General features: G+C 39.1%; 2 protein-coding genes across 4 annotated transcripts; one reads left to right on the top strand and one right to left on the bottom strand.

The window, feature by feature from the left end:
- The first annotated feature begins 1,078 nt into the window (after positions 1-1,078).
- On the top strand, positions 1,079-16,491 carry LOC123510076. 2 transcript variants are annotated; one of them, XR_006676364.1, is made up of 4 exons: positions 1,079-1,375; positions 2,046-2,243; positions 2,609-3,736; positions 16,457-16,491. XR_006676364.1 is itself a non-coding variant. In XM_045264866.1 (3 exons), exons 2-3 carry the CDS (start codon positions 2,070-2,072, stop codon positions 3,449-3,451), a joined length of 1,017 nt encoding a protein of 338 aa, XP_045120801.1. In that variant the 5' UTR covers positions 1,079-1,375; positions 2,046-2,069; the 3' UTR covers positions 3,452-5,172. The 2 variants fall into 2 exon arrangements, 1 of the variants encoding a protein (XP_045120801.1); XM_045264866.1 differs by lacking the exon at positions 16,457-16,491 and having other exon boundaries at positions 2,609-5,172.
- Positions 3,534-16,301, bottom strand: LOC123510073 (integrin-linked protein kinase-like). Of its 2 annotated transcripts, none has more exons than XM_045264860.1 (10): positions 16,188-16,301; positions 14,135-14,232; positions 13,309-13,474; positions 12,703-12,895; positions 12,176-12,256; positions 11,812-12,007; positions 11,353-11,596; positions 10,905-11,004; positions 10,656-10,786; positions 3,534-10,478 (listed from the first exon to the last, which is right to left on the bottom strand). In XM_045264860.1, the coding sequence occupies exons 2-10, from the start codon at positions 14,221-14,223 to the stop codon at positions 10,329-10,331; spliced, it is 1,350 nt and encodes a 449-aa protein (XP_045120795.1). In that variant the 5' UTR covers positions 14,224-14,232; positions 16,188-16,301; the 3' UTR covers positions 3,534-10,328. The 2 variants fall into 2 exon arrangements, with proteins under 2 accessions (XP_045120795.1, XP_045120796.1); XM_045264861.1 differs by lacking the exon at positions 16,188-16,301 and adding an exon at positions 15,644-15,692.
- Positions 16,492-17,692: the final 1,201 nt, after the last annotated feature.

A 17,692-nucleotide genomic window follows, 5' to 3' on the forward strand; every position in this document is an offset into this window, starting at 1 on the left:
ACTTTAACTAAATCTTTGGAATGTATTGGTGTTGGTAGATGCTTCAGAATATGGTCTCTGTTTGCACACTGAAAGGTTGAAATGCCCCACACAGCCAAAATATTTGACCATGGCAGGTTCAAGCGCCTGATCCGAGGAAGGGAGTGGGACGCGACTAGAAGGAAGAATCTTGAGGTCGATAACTCGAATCTGTGAGTGAGTCGATTCCCAGCAAGCAAAACTGACTTTTTTTTCTTTCTCGGGTATGACGATCGACGCTTTTCTCTTCCTCCCCTACACGAAAATGAAAGAGGAAAATGTACTGTTTCGATTTACTAACTTCCGTAGACCCAAAAAGTTAATAGTGTAAGAGGAACCGTCTTATCGTAACACTAAACTTCAATCATGGCAAATCAGACAGCTTGGCAGTGAAGCCGTGAAGCATTATACCCTCAACTAAAAACCCTAAAAAGAGGTTCTGTACTGTCTTTGCCTCAACCCACGACGCATATACTAACCACTTATCAACCTATCGCCATTCATCATAAGAGAGCATATTCGTCCACAAAACACCCACCAGACATTGTCCAAGGCCAAACTATAGAATTATGATAGCTTAACCTGTCCACCTATACTGCTGCAAAATAAAGAAGTATAGGTTACCCTGTTGCTGCCACATCCTTCTTTGGTAGAGTCAAATCTATCTTAGAGAGAGAGAGAGAGAGAGAGAGAGAGAGTGTGTGTATGTGTGACCTTTTAAAAACTTCGGGAAGAACACAGGATGTCATATTGTTGGTATGTAGAGAGCTCTAAACACACACACACAAACACACACACACACACACACACACACACACACACACACACACACAAATAGATATAATAGACAGATAGACAGACAGATAGATAAATGTTTTATCGTCACACACACACACACACACACACACACACACACACACACAGAGAGAGATACTACAGACTGATAGACAGATGGAGAGAGCTGTTTTGTCGTCAAACACACACACACACACACACACACACACGGATAGATACTACAGACAGATAAAAGAGAGCTGTTTTTATCGTCAAACACACTTACACACACACACACACACACACACACAGACAGATGAACATATAGAGAGAGCTGTTCTATCATCACACACACACACACACACATTCTAGCACGAGTATATCATGAGTGGATATCGGATGATGATAACAGAAGCGTATGCCTCGCCAGCTGGCAGGATGAACATTAAAAGGATGTTTTGATATTCGCCCATGTCATCCTTTGTCTCGCGTCTTCCCGTCTTTTACCAGTGCCAGTGGTGCTGGATCGTCTTTTCACGTCACACTCAGGTCTCTTCCTACGACACCGCCGAGATCTTGAGAGGTAAGTTAGTTATTGCCTCTTCTTTTCATGTTATTGTCACCTATTCCATTATTTAAAGCGATAATTCACAAACTACTGAAATTATTCACGTTATAGGCCAATATTCTAAGACGCTCTGCTTTCATTACGACTATTTTCAAAGGCTACAGCCTGAACAATCAGTCTGGCTCGTATTCTCAAACATTTCTGTGCTTCACTTCCACTATTTCCAAAGGCTTTATCTATATTTACACGATTTTTTAAGTGTTTTTACGGTTTTAGAGGCAGATTAACAAGGTTTCTACATTATTAACTGGAGAAACACTCTTGAAAACCCTGCTAATCATCCCTGTGACCTTGGAAAATATCATGGTGAGAGCAAAGGGTTTCTGAATACGGAGCTGACTCTCAAAAGCGTATTCACTTAATTGCTTTAAATATCACTGAATAGACTGTAATGTTCTGCTTATTAAGGCGGTGATAATAACCGTTATTTTTATGGTGTTCAAGTGTATGTTATTTATTCAGATATGATTTCCGTATGTAGATATGCATATTGCTTCCACAACTTTTTCTCATGATTTGAGATAATCCTTTTTACTTCTTTTGGGGACTAGCACCTCCAGTAGATCTTTTTACAGCCTTTTCTTTTTCTTCTCTTTCTTTCCTCATTTGTTTTTCTATATTGCAGGCTTTCTCAGGAGAGTTCTTCACCATGGCCCTGAAACTAATATTCTTGCTCCTGATGGTATGTTCCTGCATCATGTGTTTTCTTACTGGTCCCATATCGCGATCAGGGGAATGTCTTCAGTCCGTGCCCGGCATCGAGTGTCAGTGTAAAGCAGTGAACCAAACCATTCATGTGCACTGCTTCTGCCTCCCAGTGAAGGTGAGGCGTGTGGAGACTCGGGATCTTGGTGTGGATAGAGTAAAGAAGGTTAACTCAGTATGTGGTGTGTGAATTCTTGCTTTCCTGGTATACTTGAAAGTGGTCACTGCTCCACTTGATACATTAGCATCAGCCAGTTTTTATGCTTTAATAAATTAATATCTTTGTCTTATGGCCTTTACCTAGGTTTGAGAGATCTTATTAAGGCACATTTACATTTCAGGTTCAACTGTAGAAAAGCACAGGTTTTTGGTATTGCGATTCTTGTTGTTGCACATGTTCACAAATTGTCAGTTTGTGCATCAGATTTACTTTCTCATTCCAACTGCAGATCTTTTCGTCTAAATAATTTTTCCATTTTACAGACGGTGGATCTCAGGAACCTCAGTCAAGAATATGAAGTCATACAAGCCAGTGTCTTTACGCTTCAGAATTGTAGAAGCACCTCGGTTCTTGTGTTTCCAGGAACTTTCAGTGACCTCAATTCCTTAGAATACATTAGTTTTTACAATGTTGGCCGCCTCACCCTGGAACATAACTGCATCAACCTTCGGTCGATAAGTGAGAATGTGATTCTGAATTTCTCGTTAATAACAAACTTAAGCATACGCAAAAATGCCATTAACATCCAGCCCCGCAACAAATGCATGGATTCAAAAGCAAGCATCAACATCAAACATTCCACTCTTCTTAGTTTAATGAAATCTGCCATTGTCACAAACCTGAAGGAACTGACCATGGAGGAAATGATACTGAAGGCAAGGCCGTGGCCAGAGGCCATTGTGGTACTGGGCTCTGCTGGCGCTTCAGTGTCACTGAAATCTGTCTCCATAAAAAAAGGACTTACTGGCAGATGGATCACAGGAAATATCTCCCGCCTCAGCATCACTGAAAGTAATCTAAGACTGCTGCCAGAGGCTTTTGCAGGAGTGACCATTGTGGAAGATCAGGAGTCAAATACAGGCATTACTCTCTTTGGGAATAACTTCATGATACCATCCCTGCCCTCACAAGCCCTACCCTCAGATGCACCGGTCCTGCAAGCACAAAAAAATCGCATTGTCTGCCAATGCCAGAACCTTGCTTGGCTGCTGGAGCCTCCCAACACGCCACTGAAGAACAGTGTCAAGGATTCCCTGATTTGCAGAAACAAGTCTCTTGATTTACTTTTGCCATCTTGTGAGACACATTTTCCCTCCACTGTTTAGGACTCTTTGTTAAACAAAAGGAAACTATACCCCAACAGATGACACCTATCCACCTTGCTAGAAATTATTCAAGTAAAGATACTTTTTAATTTCAGACATTTATTAAGTGGTCTAGAATACATATCAATATTTTGGTTCAGGCATTCATTAACATAAAACTGGCAGTGATTTACACAAACTTAATATTATTAGTTGACAAACACTCCATGCGCACTGAACACAAAACTATAAGTGAATGTGTGTGTGTGTGTGTGTGTGTGTGTGTGTGTGTGTGTGTGTGTGTGTGTTGGCCTAGGCTAATCTGCTTAAGGGATGTGAGAATATCCACAAAAATTATTCCTCCAAAAGGCACTGACTAAGAACACTTTCAAGAAAAATCACAAAAGCAGAAGAGATTCCTGGTGTGTGGGAAGGGAGGTGTTCTGGGGTGCAGGTGTGGGTACGTTGGGAGGCGCATCACTGCCTTGGGGACTGAATGGGGGTTGTTAAGGGCTACTGGGATACAATGACAGTAAACCTTGGCCATGTCTGTTGATTTGTAGTATAAATGACAAATTACTCAATGGTATTAGTGTAAGAATGAGTTAAAAAGTAATATTTATCATTATCTCTACCTGATTATACACTTTTAAAGCTGATCTTCATAGAAACAAGCCAGATTAATACAAATGAATGCATGAGTGATTAATAAAGCATCAAATACTGAGTTTATAAGAATTATGTTGAAAGGCATTCAGCTTCCTACAATATGTGTGTGATTTTAACTCTGAATCTTCAGTAACAAATAAAACAGTGTAAAACAGACACAGTAACTGAATGTAAACAAAGCTGATCTGGTAGTACTCATACTGTATCTGTAGACTCAGCTTTCAGTCTGTGTTCGTTAGCCTTGTGCTAAGTGAGGCTTTCTAGAACATGGCTAAAGTCTACAGTAAATCCACACGTCACAGCACCTCAGAGAACAGCAGTGGTGCCAGACACGTGAATCCTACACTAGGAGACGAGAGATTTAAGGCACGGCCACAAGCCACCGCAAGTGTGAGGGCGGACTGCTTCTGCCACTCGAGAATCAATGGGCCAAGTGTGGCGATGGCATGGAAGAGATACTTTTGCTTTCTTACAAAGGTGAAGGTTTATGGGTAAAGATTAAATTTACTGGAGCCCCATTTGCTTTTGGGTACAGTTTAAGATGCCACATTCACAATGGAAATTGATACCTATCTGCATCACTGCTATAGCATGAGAAAAAAGCACAACCTTTATCTGATTCTTGGTTAACTGCATGAGCATGGACCGCAATGAAATATCTGTACATAATGTAAGAATCACCCAGAGATTTGTCTGTTTTAAGTTATATTTGTTATCACCCCTGTTATGATGGTATCTTCACTGAGTGTTCTATTATACTGTGAGGCATGTTCATGTGTTTATCAGGACTTTTCAGAATGAAATTGTGAAAGTATAATGTTGCTGATCCGTTCATAATAAAGTCTGAAAGCTTGTGACATAAAACTGTTAGCATTTGGCATCACATTTCTAGGATGTGAAAGTTTAATAATTCTGAAGAGGTACTTTCCTCAGCATTCTAAAGATATACAACTATATCATGAATAATACAAAATTTTACTAAAAGCATCAATTGCATTTAAAGTTATCATTCAAGATTATTAGGCATAAAAATAACATGCAAAATATTTAGTAATAAAAAGTGCTAATAAATACTTAAAATCTTTCCCTCTTTGCCTTTGTGGGGAGAGAGATTTTGGAGAAACTTACATAAACACCAAACCAAAAGCAAGCTCTTCTGCTAGCAAATACTGAAACAAGGCCAATGACTATTACATGCACGTCACAGTTAGATTGGTCTGTTGCTCAGCTGACTACAAGGTTGTGAGGAGAACAAAGCCCCACAGAGACACCCAGCCTGTGTACACTACATGCAAGTGTTAGCCTGGTGAGAGGGTTAACTTGCTGGTAAAGTTGTTCATCCTGCTGGTTAATTAATTTTAGTACCAATTTGTCACTAAGGCCAATTTCACAGTGCCTTATAACCTTTTAAGATTACTACACAGCCGATTCATAATTGTGCTATATATGTTCTCAAACACTAATACATATATGAATCATATAGAATTAAATTTAATAGTGATAAAAAATAGCAATACAAATAATTAGTTAAGATGTAAGGTGAATGGAATACATACTAAATTCACAAGGCACCTCATAAAACCAAACATGATGAACCTGTCACTTAGATCAGTTTATACTGCCCATACAATACCATTATAACATTACACAATGACTAATCCATAATTACTCCTTACTATTACTTAAGTCTGTCTTGCTAGTTACTAAATGACTAAATGCAAAAATCCACAGAACAGAATATACATCACTGAAAATTTTGAATTTAATTTGATGTTGAATTTCTCACATAACATATTCAACAAAAATATATTCCTTGAAATAATGTGAACTGTTAAGTTCTGACAATATTTCAATCTAAATTGAGTTTGAACTGCAAATGATAAGTAAGAAATTTCACATGCAGAGGTTAATACATGCATAAATGAAGTTATCAGTATGTAAGTACAATTGATTTTAAATGAAGAGATCAAGCTTAGTTTTATCCCTCTTTCTGAGGGACATATTATCTAAGCTTGTGGAAACTTCATACATACTTCACTAGTCATGATGGACATGAAATTCCAGGCAGAGGAGCGAGGCTGGCAGACTAGTACATGTAGTTATTATTAATGGGATTAATACCAGCCACCTAAATCCTCCACCTTCACCAACCATAACACTTGGTGCAGTTGAGGTCACATGTCAGGTAACTGTCTGCATTAATTTTCTGTGCTTTGCTTTTTCTCCATCCTAACCATTGATCTGCTGCTATCTAGAAGGAAATCCTGATCCTAATAGATTCTTTGCAGGTGTCAGGGGTCAAGATGGAAGGAAAATGTTGAACACGGAGGTGAGTGTGGCAGGCTACTTGATTTTTTTTATCATGACTAACTCTCTGTAGCAGGGACAAAGTTATTCATTAGTCTTTGCTCTGTATGTAAAATATATTGTTTAACTTTATATTGTAGGGGTTACTTGACAGTACTTCTTTATTTCAGGGGCCATTATAACCAGTATGGCATGTGGTAAGTTTCTTTTCCTTTTACTTTCTTGTGAATTATCATGTAAAAATAGCACCACAATTCATCACTTGCAATGGAAGAAAGCAAATCACTGCAAATGCAATAAGGCATCCAGTTGGATAGATATAGATTACATACACATAAAACACAGCATTATTTTATGGGTGCACACTTCACAATACGACTTAGCATATGCTATAATACTAAGGCTCATATTTTCAAATGCTTTAGGTTCTCATGAGAATAATTTTCAAAGGTCAGAGATAATTAGTTGGGTTCTCATGACATCCTTACCACTGATGGTGCAGAAATTTTGTAAAGCTATCACTAGAATCATGAAAACCCTCCTGAAAACCTCCCTATCACTTCCACTACAGCCTACTGAAAGTAGTGGTGGTAAGCTATCAAAACATTTGAAAATATGGACCTTTGTGCTATGTGACTTTGTGTCAGTTATGCTGGAGGTTGCTCTAAATGCAGTTGACTAAACCTAAAGCATTGTTTGTTCCATAGATGAGCAGAAGTGAGGCAAGACAAGACTCGGGACAACACTTGAAACTCACAACAGCAAATAATTATCTTTTGCACTGTAGCTCTAGACAATCAATCAGGTAGCAAGCGACCTTCCATTCCTGCACCATCTATGGAGGCGATAGTAGTATATTATAATATAAGACTATGGTATTGAAATAAAAGTTGAGAGAAGTACTATTATATTACAAGTTGCATAGATAACGTGTGATGTTCTCATTTTTCATTAAAGTAACGTAAGGCGACTAAGACAAGACCAAACTCAAGGAGGCTACGCTACGCTGCCACCTTCCCTAGACCCTAACATGGGACTGCCTCTGATGGACTACCCTTGGCATGCCAGCCACACCCACAGCTACAAAGGAAATGACAAAGGAGATATCTGATAACATCATGTCTGGGTGAAAATCAATTATGATAATCTGAACTGCAAATCTAATGAAACAAGGAATTACTTTAAGGACAACACAAAACACATTAATTTTCATTACGAGAGAATCGTTTGTTTGGAAAAAAACAAATACAATTATGAGTATGAATGGTAATCAAACAGATGGGTTGTGCATGATATAATGGCGCAAATAATGATGTAAATATACCTTACAATGCTATAAACAAGAGTAGCACGATGTGACGGACATGCTCCAACGGCATTCTTCTCCATCCATTTACTCACCCAAGAAGGTGTGAATTTAAATAAGGATGCAAGTTCCATGAAACCGGGCAAAACTTTGATTCCTGTTCCCCATCCCATATCCTGTCTAGTGATGGCATTATTAGTGGTTAAGATATACATATGAATCTTTCACTCTGCTTCCTCACATGCAACACACATACACATGTACACAACCATGCATCCCACAAACTCAAACAAATGCACACATGAGACATACAAAGCAGCAAGGGACTGGACCGAAACATTAGCATAAATCCCACTCTAGTGATCCAAGTAGAGCAGAAGTCTTGCATGATATCTTGGATTTCACAAGAAGTCAAATGTTTAAACTTTAGGTTCAGACACAGCAGCTGAACGTCATATGACGTCTTTGCTCCCTGAAATCACCAGAATGAGGTTTTACCAGATTCTTGGCAACTATTCAGCAGATATATGGAAGCAAATAGTCTTAACATTACTGGTACTGAGTGATGACTGTAAAGGGACTGCACTTCACAGCGAGATCATGCTATACACAGGGACACTAAAATGTGGAGAAGTGTGCAGAGAAGTTTGTAAATTACTTTATACAATAACTCCACTAATTGCCAGATGATGGTGTCCTTCCCAGGCAGATTAAGGTACTTTCTGCTTAAAGAATTTCACCCATCAAGACAACCACAAGACTGCTATTAGCGGTGGGATGCTGAACGGGATAAAATGGTGCTTCCTTTGAAATACATGCGTGTTTGCACCTAGATGAGAGAGAAGAGCAAGACCTCACAATACACTGCTATATGTTGAACTACTGCAACACACTGCAGCCTCACAATACCAGAACACAGTTAATTGGCACACAAACAAGGTCATTCCTCTCACCTCAGTGGAATACCACTTGTTAGTTATGAGTGTCTCGTCCGCAGACACAAATTTGTTCTCTAAATTTATGATTCTATTATCTACATGAAGAGAGCTTATTAGGATGATTATACACTACTTTTTAGGATGCTGTATGTTAATTTTATATCTATTAAACATGATCAGACCTAAAATATAGAAAAAATATATATGTATGCCATAATTCAAAATATGAAACTTATATACTTCTTTCTATTAAAATCATGACTCCACCTTATTACAAACATTAAATTAGACTGACAAGAAAATATATATATATATTATATATATATGTTTATATATACTATATATGTAATTTGCTCTTCCTTGAACTAGCTACATTACCTATGTGATGACTTGTACAATAATGCACTTTGAAGAGTGTTAAATTAATCATTTTTGGCAAAGCCTAACTACATTAACAAAGAGGAGTTATGTATTGCTGTCAAGAGGTTTTAGAAATTTTGCCTTAGTAAGATGTATATACATTTGTGTCCTCCACAGATTTAGTTTTCCATGACAAAATTTCTGCTGGTCCACAGTAATGTAATACCAAATCTTATTGCACTCAACATGGATGCAAAAATTAGAGACAAGATAAAAATAGTAAATTAATAAATAGAAAAACAAATAGAGTCGATGTAACAGAAAACCAATGAAAGGACACACTGACTACCTTGAATTTGGAAAAGCAGACAAAAAATACCAAGTACAATAAAAAAAAAAAGACAAAAATGAATAACAAATAAGTGGCTGGAAGTACATGGCAAGTGTAGAATAAGATAAAAAGATGGCATGTACCAGGGCAAGATTTTACTGATTCTTGCTTTCTGGTGGACATTAGAATCACCACATGGATTCTCACCTTGATCTGGCAGTGTCTCCTTAGCATGGCAGACACAGCAGTTCTATAGCATTCTCCAAAATTCTATATTAATTTTTGTGAATTCTCCATCATACGTACACCTCATTTAACTTAATTTTAAAAATGCCTTGCTGTTCTTTATGAATGCAACTTGTCCTGTGCAAAAATTCCTCTGTTTTATGCAGGCAGTGAGTTATTAATATGGCATACTTATATATACGAGTACATGAGGCTTTTGATGTACTGGATACAACTTTAGACACTGTAAGCGAGCCTTCATCAATGAGCAAGATACAGTGTAAATGAAGCTCTCTATCTGATCACACTCTTCATCATACAACAGTTTTTAAAGTGGCTGTAGTTGACTGATGTAGGAAAGAAGTCAACTGGTGTACACTGAGCATTCAAATGTTGACAGTAATTATAATCATGTGCACAGAGAGGACCTCATGTAATATATCCACTCCCTTCACAGCACATGTAGCACTCACACTAGTGTACTACAGGACTCAGTGACAGGTACACGAGTCTATCATTACCATTTGTTTGCATGGTCTGAAACACACACAGAACTATGAACTGGTGCATGTATTGACCATCTGCTATATATATGTCCCTTCTTTTAAACATGTAAAAGGGATCTTAGCAGAGCCCTGAATCATGAGGTGTACACAACATTCTTCACAACATACTCCAAACCCTACACTGGTATGAACAAGTAACCACACAGATCTCACAGCCACACCTGCCGAGAGCCTTCACGATGGAATGAGAGGACTGTTACTGGGAGCACATCTTCTCCAGGATAGGGATGATCATGTCAAAGGATGGTCTCTTTCCTGGGTCCTCGTTCATGCAAATACGGATGAGTTTGGAGATGTGGGGGGAGATACCTGGGGGAACACTCACACGCAGGCTCTCACATGCTATCTGTAAGAAGAAGTGGCAGGGAGAATTAGCATGCTGTTTTCTTAGTTTCTTACTCTTACATGCTTTCTGTGTTGGGAAAAGAGAAGTATTCCAAAGTATCATTATTCTGCTGTTTTTTCAGGCTTATCTATATTGCATTTTCTTTTTTTTTCTCCTTAGAGAGCTTGTATCACCCACCTTCATGCCAGCCTCCATGGGGGTGAGGTCAGCAAATGGCACTTCCCTGGTTGCCATTTCCCACAGAGTCACTGCAAAGCTCCACATGTCTGCTGCCTTCACATTCAGATCTTTGGGTTTTTTCTGGAGGGCTGTGCACAAGGCAAGGAGACAAATTACATAGATAAGATGACACTCATCATCATTTACCTGTATATCTAACAGAAATTCATATTATGCGTATCTTAGGATCCCATCACCACAATTTACCTTCAGGTGAGAACCACTGCGGGGAATATACCTTCCCTCGCTCCTGGAATGAAAACTTAGCGTCTGCCATGCTGATGCGAGCTGTGAGGTCGTCGTCAATCTGTGGGTTGAAAGTTTAAAATTTAATAAAGATTTGTTAAATTATATAGGTCCCATACAGGGTATAAAAGGATCATAAAGTCAAAACAGAGAGGCTGAAGTGCAGAGGAAAGTTGGAGAGGACTAATACAAACAACTCCTTAAAACTGAAAACACAAACTATGACAGGTCAATCCATTAAATCTTACAGAGTCCTTATTCTCATCTTATTCTACCATTGTACAACTGAATAAAATCTAATGTGTTAAAATCAAACTAAACACTGAAATTTTATACTTTATACAAATACTAACAACTGAACACAAACTATATGTGAGAAGGACCAATGACAGCAACCACAGCAACCCACCATGACATGCTTGGAGGAGAGGTACAGATTAGGCACCATCTTCTCAAGGGAGTGGATGAAAGCCATGCCCTGAGCAATGTCTAGAGCAAACTTGAGAGCCTGGGCTGTGTCAACGACGAAATTGCTCTCCTGGTGCAGAATGTTGAAGAGTGAGCCCAGTGGGAGGTACTGCGTTATCACCACCAGGTTTGGGGGACTGTTGCAGCATCCAACCACAGGCAGCACATTGGGGTGTGAGAATATTCTGGCAAAGGAAGGTGCAGCGTTGTGGTGAAGAGTAACCACACGGGTGGGTACTCATAAAATTACAGTAAAAATATAGCTAAGATTCCTGAAAAATTCCTTGTACCTAAGGAAAATAAGAATGATGATGTACAAGATAGAAAGAATAAAGGTGCAGTGTTGCTTTGCTGTAATATCTAAATCTGGGAAAACTGGCAAACTAGACAGCTGTAGCACCTCAGACGGGGGAACTCCTCATTAAAGTCACGACAGATGCGGCTGGAACATTCCCTGAGGGTGAGGATCTTGGCCACAATCTCATTTCCTTGCCACTTGCCCTTCCACAGCTCCCCAGAGGGACTCACAGCCATCTTGGTGTGCAGGGCCAGTTCACTGATGTTGATGCCCTTGTGGCGGGAAAGTGTGGCATCTCCTAAAGGCACACATAGTTTAAGAAAAGATGTTAAAAGTGCTGTCAAGAGAAATGGAAGCCCACAACAGTAAAAAAAAGAAAACTAATGGCAATAATGATAAAACATTCATGAATAAAAGGAACACGAGTCACTTCAACACTGTTAAGAGGAATGAAGGACACACTCACGGCTTCGAGTCTTTAGCCCCAGCCAACTCTGGTCCTTGAAGGCGACTTTCTCAAGGTTCTGTCCGCTATCCACGGCCATGGCTGAGCAGGGGTGGTAAGAAAGTGTGACCAACCAAACAGAAGCACTACAGCCTATCTACCTGTTCATATGCAATACACTGAGCTTCTCCAAGACATGACATCTCACCTTGTCTCACTGTATGAAGGTTTATTTATGTAATCTGGCTGCTTATAATGCTGGGAAAACTTAGGTTAAAGCAGTTAATTTGTTTTACTTGGGCTGGTGTATTAGCAATGTTGGCTTCCCTGTATTTTATTCATACTGTGTTAACTGACGAGAGAGGAAGCCCTTCAGGTGAGAATAGAGTTTTTAGTTCATTCCCTCTGTCCTTTTTAGATGCCCTTTGTGATACATAAATTAACATTGGCAATCCTTTTCCAATCTCTACAAAGAAGATATACCACACTGCTCTTCCCTCCTACAAAACATAACTCACAATAATAAACACATTCAATAAAAAACTCACTGTGAAGCTTCTTGGCCATGGTACCACGGCACTTGTCGAGTGGCACCTCCCCATACTTGTTGATGATGGACACAGAGGCACCAGCTTGAACCAGATCCTCAGCAATCTGTGAGTGGCTCCAGAAGCAGGCATAGTGCAGTGGAGTATTGCCGTGCTCATTGATGAAGTTGACGTCTGCCCTGTGTCGCAGCAGCTGGAAAGCGAATGTGCAGGGGAGCATAAGTGGATAAGCTAACTATCATTACCACCATATCTTTAGCAAACTGTCCACTGTTTTTTTCTAGCTAAGAGAGGATGTGGAGGAGGAATATTAGTGGATAAGCTACCAATCATAACCATAATATTACTAAAAGTCATAAATATCATCGTTTAGGCAAACTGTGCATTACAACTGGCCAATACAGATTATTTTTCGTAGATAATAATGAATGAGTAGGAAAAGTACAAAACATAACTACACATAACTTACTGTTACAGACAAGTCCAGATCATTATTCTTAAAGTGATGCAAAGACACACCAGTAGACTGAACAATCTCATAACACAAAGTCACACCAATACTAAACATAATAACCTACATGAGCTACTCCAGCACTAATCACTCACCACAGAGACAACATCCCTGTGCCCATGTGCAGTGGCCAGGTGGAGCGGTATGTCGTCACCGAGGTTGGTGGGGTTAATGCGGGCACCTCTGACCACTAGCATGTCCACAATACCCAGGTGACCCTCCTTGGCGGCCCAGTGCAGCAGTGAGAATCCATGGTCGTCTCTGGTACCAAGAAAAAGATGTTGATTTGCTGTAACATTTTTCTTTTATTTCTTTTTGCTTGTTTGTAGTTGCATTATGTGGTTTTACAATTGTTTTATAATTGTAGGTTTATGAAGCATTCACTCCCTTTCTTGAATGGTAGCTGGTTCATATGCCTTGCTCAGAGTTTATAGACATTCAATAATGAAGTTACAAATTGTCAGCTGCAGTTTTTAACCTTCCATAGCTCTAAAAAACAACCTTACTGATACACTACAAATTGAGAAAATACAAGGAATGTGCAATTTCTCAACAACACTAAATGACAAGAGAGGAATTAGCTGACCACTTAGCTAGTTTGGTTGTTCTTTAGGATTCTGATAGTTGGAGGGAGACTCTCAAAGGCAACGCAATGGTACATATTAAGAAACACTTTGCTCTCTCACCATGACTATTTTCCCAGGCTACAATAATGATTAGTAGAGTTTTCAAGAGTGTATTTCCAGTTAATAAAGTAGAAATCTTGTCACTATGCCTCTAGAACTGTAAAAACACCTTAAAAAAAACTGGTGAATATATAAATAAAAGCCTTACTGAAATAGTGGAGGTGAAGCACAGAAAAGTTTGAGAATATGAGCCACTGATCCAAGCAACACCATTCCACCACCACTTTGAACTTACCCTTGATTGAGGTCGTGCTCTGTGTCGTCCAGCCACAACCGCACCTGCACCGTGTTCCCCTCACGACACCAGTGGAAGATGTCCTCCATGGCTCACAGCTGCCGAGGGTTAGTGATCGGTCAGCCTCAATGCTCATAAGTTAGTACAGAATCTAATACAATTTATCTTAGTGTCGACCAGGTTTTGACAAATTTTGATACTGTTCCCACATTTATTAAGATAAAACACTCTATAATCATCAATTTGGAAGAGGATAGTTAGCCGTGTCTGACCGCCACAACAAAGTTCGCCGAAACCGCTGATTTGGTAAAACAAACTTTGCCGCACTTTTTTTTTTTGGCTACGATTCAGTGCTTTCAGTCATATAATTGTAATTTCTTTCCTGTATCGATTTTTTTTTTATCAAACCTGCACAAGAAATGTGAAAATAGTTACTTTCTATCGTGAAATGCTCAAAACTTCAAATAGAAATTTATATATGAATTTATTGTAAATAAGAATGAGGCGGTCCGAATTGTACCGTTTCGTTGGACAGTCCGATTTTCCCCCGTCGACACTAAATCATTACAGGTAGCTACTAGTAATTCAATGTAACTCATCCTATATCATCACAGGTACTAAGAATAATATATAGGTAATGTAAATACTAACCATTAAAATGTCTTATAGCTTAAGTACAATGTGGATTAGAGTGTGTTATGGCCTTAATTAATGTAACTTATCCTAAATTGTGACAGGTACTTGGAATAACATACAGCTTGGATGCTAACAATTATATCAAAGTTTGGCATAAGTAAAGAACTGTCTGAAAATGATGAATTAAAATCAAAACAGTTGAGGTTTCAAGTAACTCAAAACATTTTACACCTAAAGTTAGACAAAGCCATATCCAATAGAAGCAGTGGGAGACAAGGAAAAATAATGAAAACCAGGAAAAACCCAGAAAAACAACTAAATAAGGCTGTGAACATATCAAAACCCAAGTATTTATTTTTTTGTGTTAGAGGGAAAAACTGGCAAAGGACAACATGAAGTGAAAAAAGAAAAAGAAAAAAAAGGCCCACTTCATTGCCAGTCCCCTTACAGGTCTGGGTTAGCTAATAGAAAGGGACAAATGTCTTGAAACCTCCCTCTTAAATTAAGTCATGTCATAGAAAGCTGGAAATACAGAAGTTTGAGAGTTTACCAGAGAAAGGTATGAATGATTGAGAGTACTGTTTAACACATGACCACAGTAAAAGAAACACAAGACACACCCTTTAACCCCTTCAGTACTAAGACATACTTTTACCATGAATTTTGGGTATAATTTGATGATTTTATTGACATTAGGAAGGGTCTATGGAGGTCAGAAGATTAATGGTCACAGTCTTAATTTTACTCTGAAGCCATGTAAAATCACCAAATAGTAAGCAGAATGAAAAATGTTAACGTGTCATGGTACTGAGCCACCCTCCTTTGCCTATTTCCTACCCATTACACCATAAAAACAAACCCTTTACAACATACCCTTTGAATTCCGTACGGGCAGAACCAACACCAATCACAAATACTCTACAAAGTACTGGTGACCGAGAGTACTGCCCACCACTACCACCACGCCCCCACTACACTGAGGTCACGCACTCCTTATAAGCTCCCAGAACACGGCCTATTTTAACACCTGACGGCATTTAAACCAACAGGTGCGAGGGAGCGAGACAGTCATACACCACACAGTACACCTAATTAAGACCACAAGTACGGTAATACAGGTGTCATTCCCTTACCTATACCTGATAATTCACCTCAGAACACTCAATGGGGTTAAACTAAGCCCATTTTACCCATTACTTCAAGATAAACAGACGTCTGGCAGCAACTCTCTCTCTTGACTATAAATACCCACTCACTCACACCCACGTAAAAGTTAACCCGCCCCTTATTTCAGCCTTACAAGCCATTTATTCAGTGTCTTAGTAGCCATAATTAACCTCAGTGGCTTATTTAACTTCTTCCCAATGTCTCCACCGCTCTGGGCTCAATAATAGGGTGGAATAATGGAAATATTTACCATCTGGCGTCTGGCTCCGTCCACCACACCTCTCTAGTAAACACTGAGCCCAAACAAGTGACGGTCGGGATTTCGCGCCTTTTTTTCTCGTCTAATAACGCTAATATCTCTCCAGAAATTGACTTGATGTGCTTTTAGTTATCTGTGTAGTGTTAGTTTTATGTTCCTGCCTTGTGATGGTGTGGTATACGCTAGATTAATGGGGTTTTGGTATCAGGTGCCGGGGAGTTGCAGTTTACTAGTTTTTCCGCCTACGTCCCTATAGTAAGTTGTGTGTGTGTGTGTGTGTGTGTTTACCAGGTTATCTTATCTCCTGTGATTTAGTAACCTTTCATTTTTAATTCAGTGTCATAAAAAGGCATGAACCCCAAGCTCTTTAAGTGGCTACTGTCTAAGGCCAGAACAGACTGATAAGGAAGTAGGAAAATAAAACATGAAAAAAATACAGCAAAGCAATTTAATAAGTTAGGATAGTAGTATATATATGTTCTAGCCTCCCTGTTCGCTCTAATCCCGTGGAACTTAGCCAGGATACGTGGGTGATTAAAACAAGAGAGGGGAAAAAAGAACAGTTGACCACGCCCACCACTCTACAAGATTAAAAACCCAACCATCTAGAGCGACTCCTCACTTCATTTCGCTCGGGTTCAGAATGTTTCGCTTACTACATACTATTGCCGCGTTAAGGTTCAGTTCATGGTTTCTGTTAATACATTAGCTTCAGGGGCGTTGGTGCGTGTTACTGATAGCGTTTGTGTAGCAATACACAGTGACGGTCTTGACAGGATGTGATGCGCTGTCACCACCCTCAAGTCACAACGCTCTCTCTCTCTCTCTCTCTCTCTCTCTCTCTCTCTCTCTCTCCTGTTGCCATTAAAATTAACGAAACTGTAGACTAAGAAATTTAACTACAAACCTAAACATTGAAAATAAGTTAAAAAAGTAGTAACAGATTAGCAAACAAATTAAAATACTATGAAATTATGCACATTGTATCTAATATCCATTTGTTTATTATTTTGTGGGGCATGGCAGATCCTATCATTAATTCATGTTCATTATCATTCTTTTTCAGATGTCACATGTAGAATGAGAGTGAAAATAGTAAAGATGCTTTCATTGCTTCATTAATTCTCTCTCTCTCTCTCTCTCTCTCTCTCTCTCTCTCTCTCTCTCTCTCTCTCTCTCTCGACTTTCCTATTCCGCACCTACACAAGACACTCAATTCAGGTTCTGTTACTCACGGAACATTGAAGTCTGGATCTTCTCGGAAATTACGTAACTAAACAGGAAATATGGGAAATCCCTCCCTTGGGATTCTGAGGGAGATAAACAGAAGTTAAGTACGATAGTCATAGGCATAATATTGCTACATATATCCGTATTTATCAACTTCTGAGCACGGTAAAGCAATTAATTTAGTTAAGGAAATGTAAGATTTGATTTATATTCGTCAATAGATAAGGAACATCGGGCAGAATACCGGAATTAGTATAATAACATTA

The sequence above is a fragment of the Portunus trituberculatus genome, chromosome 28 (assembly GCF_017591435.1).
Source record: "Portunus trituberculatus isolate SZX2019 chromosome 28, ASM1759143v1, whole genome shotgun sequence".
NCBI classification, from domain to species: domain Eukaryota; kingdom Metazoa; phylum Arthropoda; class Malacostraca; order Decapoda; family Portunidae; genus Portunus; species Portunus trituberculatus.